Here is a 5,382-nt window from a genome sequence, read left to right on the forward strand (position 1 = left end):
GGAGCTTGAAGAGATCAGGTGAGGTACCCAGATAGTTCAAAGAGAATACATCAGGGACCCAGGCAAGGCCTGCTAGGCAGATTGGCTCCCGTGTTAGGCATTATTTAGGGAAACAACAGCTAAATGTCCTTTAAGTGTCCAGGATGTTGAAGGCCAAGATATCCAAGGTCTGACCTAGAGAGGAAGGACAAACCCAGGACTCTGGGTGGCATTCATAGAAATCCTTGCTGCAGCATATCACAGAAGGAATGACCCAGCCCAGTGACAATATACAAGAAAGCAAACCAAATGAGTTACATACTGGAACTCATGGGGAAACCCTTGATGAAGGAAACACAAGAAAACAAGGTGAGAACCAAGGAAGCTGATCAGTTGTAATGCCGTAATGGAAAGATTAGAGCAAAAGCAGTTGAAGAGATGAAGTGAGGGTCAGGAATATGGGTGCAGCCAAGATAGGTTCTACTAGAAGAGATCTCTCATGAGGTTTCAGTCACGCTGTTGGCCAGGGCTGCAGTCTAATCTGAAGACTCAACTGAGGGAGAATTCTATTCCAAGCTCACTCCCATGGTTGTTGGCAGAATTTAGTATCTGGACAGCTGTTCAATCGAGGGCCTCAGTTCCTTGCTGCCTGTTAGCTGGAGACCTCCTGCATAGGCCTCTTCAAAGGGCAGCACAACCTGGCAATTGGCTTCCCTCAGAGCAAGGGAGCAAGAGAGAAAAAGAGAGCCCTTAAAACAGAACCCACAGTCTTTTTCCAAACTAACCTCAGAAACAACATCTTATTACTTTTGCTGTAGTCTGTTAGAAGTGACTCACTAGGCCCAACCTACTGTCAAGGGAAGAACACAGGACATGAATACTAGAAGAAGGGGTACAATGGAGGCCCCATCTTAGAGGCTGTGTATCATATTACTCAGATCTAAAAACTCTATCCTTATATTTAATTGTCACAAATATCAAATTTCTGGCAGTGGTGATCTGACTGGCCCAGTTGGGGTTAGAATTTTTCCTTTGGGTCTGTTAGCCTTGGCCAGATGGGGCAAGATCATATAATACATTTTATTATTTTTAGACACTTCTAGAGAATAGGAAATTATTGTAGGCTTGTTAGTCACATGAAAATTTGTTACAAAGATACACTATCAAGCTATTATTACAACTATATATAAACCTAAAAAGATTACTTGAGATTTAGTATTGGGAAATCAAGCTAAGGAATGTTTTCACTCAGTCTCATGATGATTGCCTTATTCTCTAGAGCTAAAGGGAGAGAGTGAGCCATCATTTTATCACCTGCAGAGACAATTTAATGGGACAATTTAGACACATCTTGTCTAAGTCAAATTAGAAGACTCTCAGAATTATGAAGGAAGTAGTGGGGGAGAGAGTAAAGAAAACAGATATAGCAGAAATAAGACCAACAAAAGGAGAGATTTTTTAAAGAAAAATTCACTTGATGTCCTTGAAAGTCAAGGCGTCTCAAAGGTAAATAGAAAATCATCTTTGCTGACACTGACATAATATTTACATAAAGGCAAATAACTTAAGGTAGGCTCTGAGTATCACTGCTTTGCTTCGATTGTCTTATTTTTAAAGTTATTCTGTAGGGAGTTCTGCTCTCGGTAATGGTGGAGTTTCTTGCAGACCAAGACTACAGCAAAAAACAACTGGAAAATATGAACAAAATTTAAAATTAAAAAAATCGATTTGTAGATATCAGAGAGGTACCAAGGCAGCAAGGACTTGAGGGGCTAAAATCTCAGACAGAAAAGGAGTTCTAAGAGATAAGCCTGACATTCAGTGCTTCTTTTCCCCTTAAGGCATCACTGATTCAAAAGTAGTAACGAAAGTTTGAGAAGCTGAGCAAAAAGCAGTAGCTAAATGGCTGAAAAACTAAACTGGTCTTCCTGTAGTCTTACAGAACTTGTGGGGGGGAAAAACCTGGAGGTTCAGGACCTAAGAAGATAGAGGAAACCTGGCAATCACTCCTTACTTTTAGTTGAAACCCTCAAAGGCCTACACCTAAGGAGAGACCAGCTCCTATAAATACTAAAGCTCACCTTCTCATTACAAAATCCCTGGCTTGATTAAGAGAGTCTAAGCTTACCCTAACTGACTGTCAGAAGCAAAAACAAACCCTTGCAAGAAGAAGACTACACCATTCAGGGCTTCAAATTATCTCTTTAATTTTTCATAAACCATTTTCAGTATTAAACAAAAAATTACTAGTATTCCAGACAAGATCAAATGACAAAAACTGAAGAGATATCAGAGAAGAGAAACAGATCCACAGAAGAGCCAGATACTGGAATTATCAGACTTGAACTTTAAAATAACCATAATGAATAGGTTTGAGAAATTAAATGACAAGATGGAGAAATTCCATAGAGGAAACTGTATGAAATATGAAATGGAAATTCTAGAACTGAAAAAAAATCACATTTAAGAACTCAACAGTGCTTAACAGCACACTGCACACAAATAAAAAGATAATTAGTGAACTAGAAGACAGGTCAGAAAAATCATCTAGACTGAAGCTCACAGAGATAAAAAAGAAAAAGAACGGGAATTCCCTGGTGGCCCAGCGGTTAGGACTCCTTGCTTCCACTGCAGGGTGCCTGGCTTCAATACCTGGTTGGGGAACTAAGATCCTGCAAGCTGCGCAAAGGAACAACAGTAAGGCTAACAGTTGGCTTCTCAACAAAGTGAGGAAAGCCAAAGATAATGGAATGACACATTCAAAGTGTTGCAAGATAATAACTGCCAAGCTAGAATTCTATACTCAATAAAAAATGTCCTTCAAAAATAAAGACAAGTAAAAGAGAAGAAGACAAATTAAATACATTTTCAGACAAACAAAAACTGAGAGAACTTGCCACTGACAGACCTGAATTAAAGGAATACTAAAGGGAATTCTTCGAATAAAAGGAAACTAATCCTAAGTGGAAGCACAGATAAGCAAGAAGAAATTTAGCAATAAAAAGGGTAAATAAGAAGGTAAATCCTGAAGAATATTGAGCTGACATTTAAGGATATATGAGAACAGGTAAAAATAAAGAATTTATGGAATGAAAAGCTATGATCTTCCAGGAAAACAATTTGCAGATGAATTAAAGGAGAGAATGTTTACTGTCCAGATCTGAATTGTGGCTGGAAAATTAAGCAGAAGGACTATCTCAAAGCAAAGACCTTAAATACAAACAGAAATCATGATGGAAAATACAAGACTTAGAGGATAGATCCAGGAGACCTAATACGCAAATACTGGCAGTTCCAGAAGAGAAAAGAGAACAACAGATGGCAAAACTTTAAAAAATACTATAGATTGCAAATATTTTGTATACAAAAATATACAAAGGCTCAAAAGAGTGCGCGTCCGTCGGGTGCTCGCGTGGGGCTGGTACGGCGCTGCTCAGGGCTGCGAGAACCTGGTAGCGCGGCTGCAGCCTTGGCGAGGCCGGGAGGAACCGAGCGGCGGGACGGGCCGAGGACTGAGCTAACTGGACAATGGCAGTTAAGTAGGTTTTGAAAAATGTCTGAAGTTTAGTGAACTGCATCTACATTCTGCCTTTTCCCCATCCTTTACAAAAGATTAATGGGATGTTTGAGAAGAGAGCTGTATTAAAAGAAGAGTGTTACAAATGGCTTCAGAACCTATGAATGCAAAACAAGCTAGGAATCGCTTCACAAAGGGGAAAAGGCAACAGCACCAGCAAATAAAGAACAGATCTTCACTTGGTGATGGTGATGGAGAAGACTCCTTTATCTCTGATGCCAATGAAGCTTGGAAAGATTTTCATGGTTCTCTTCTTCAGTTTTATGAAAATGGAGAACTCTGTGATATCACATTGAAGGTTGAACTGGTGGCTAGAGCTTGCTGTGAATACATGAAGTTACATTTTCATCCCTCCAGTTATCTGGCAGTAAGAGCCTTTGCAGAAAGTCACAATCGTATAGACTTAATGGACATGGCAGATCAGTATGCCTGTGAGCATTTTCCTGAAGTGGTGGAGTGTGAAGACTGTTCGTTTGCCGCTGTTGCCAGTTGATTTTCTTATGGGTGCTGTGGCAAAAGAACAGATTGTCAAACAGAACGTAAAATGTAGAGGTTTATTGGATGAAGCAAGAAATTACCACCTTCACTTGAGTAGCACGGCAGTACCTGATTTTGAATACTCCTTCCAGACTACCCCAAGGAAACATACTGCTGATGTGCTATTTTGTGTAGGTGGTCGAGGTGGATCAAGTGACCCCTTTTGCTGTATCGAATGCTATTCTATCAACAAAAACAGCTGGTTCTTTGGACCAGAAATGAACAGTCGAAGGCTACGTGTGGGTATAATCTCAGTGGAAGGTAAAGTGTATGCAGTGGGTGGACATGATGGAAATGAACATTTAGGTAGTATGGAGATGTTTGATTGTCTCACTATTAAATGGATGATGAAGGCATCAGTGAACACAAAGAGGCGAGGAATTGCCTTGGCTTCCTTGGGGGGCCCAATTTATGTAATTGGAAGGTTAGATGACAACACTTGCGTCAACGATGTTGAGAGATATGACATAGAATCTGATCAGTGGAGTACAGTGGCACCAGTGAATACTCCCCGTGGAGGAGTTGGCTCTGTGGCTCTTGTGAACCATGTTTATGCAGTAGGTGGCAAGGATGGAGTAGCTTCTCTATCTAGTGTGGAGAGGTGTGATCCACATCTCGATAAATGGATAGAAGTTAAAGAAATGGGTCAGCGAAGAGCAGGCAATGGAGTTAGTGAGCTCCATGGTTGCTTACATGTTGTTGGTGGTTTTGATGATAATTCTCTGAGTTCAGTTGAGCGGTATGATCCTCGAAGCAACAAGTGGGATTATGTAGCAGCCCTTACCACTCCTGGGGGTGGAGTGGGGATCGCAACAGTGATGGGCAAAATCTTTGCAGTTGGTGGTCATAATGGCAATGCATACTTAAATACAGTAGATGCATTTGATCCAGTGCTGAATAGGTGGGAGCTTGTTGGATCTGTGTCTCACTGCAGAGCTGGAGCAGGTGTAGCTGTGTGTGCCTAACTAGGCAAATTTGAGATGTAGGTCGTGGATCCAATAATGTGGCTGACTGTATGTGACTTGAGTTCTAGCCACCAACAATTCAATCATATCTGATAGGCAAGAAAGGCTACCAGGATTTTGTAATGGCCACCTTTGAACAGTTTTAACTACTACTAGAGTCTGATTTAAACGTAAACTGTTGTATTGTGACTACGTGCAACTTTTGAAATTGTAGCTGAAACTACTAGTAATAAAGTTGATACTTCCCACTTTAACAAATAATGAAGTAGGGAAGGAAGACACTCTAACCTGAAACCATACATCCTCCAAAGAAAATGTGTTTAA

At 40.6% G+C, this 5,382-nt stretch overlaps 1 protein-coding gene across 1 annotated transcript; it reads left to right on the top strand.

Moving 5' to 3' along the window:
* The first annotated feature begins 3,641 nt into the window (after nt 1-3,641).
* Nucleotides 3,642-5,058, top strand: LOC116760983 (kelch-like protein 8). Its single transcript, XM_032646613.1, has 2 exons — nt 3,642-3,854; nt 4,021-5,058. The coding sequence occupies exons 1-2, from the start codon at nt 3,642-3,644 to the stop codon at nt 5,056-5,058; spliced, it is 1,251 nt and encodes a 416-aa protein (XP_032502504.1).
* The last annotated feature ends 324 nt before the right edge of the window (nt 5,059-5,382 follow it).

The sequence above is a fragment of the Phocoena sinus genome, chromosome 10 (genome assembly GCF_008692025.1).
Source record: "Phocoena sinus isolate mPhoSin1 chromosome 10, mPhoSin1.pri, whole genome shotgun sequence".
NCBI lineage: Eukaryota > Metazoa > Chordata > Mammalia > Artiodactyla > Phocoenidae > Phocoena > Phocoena sinus.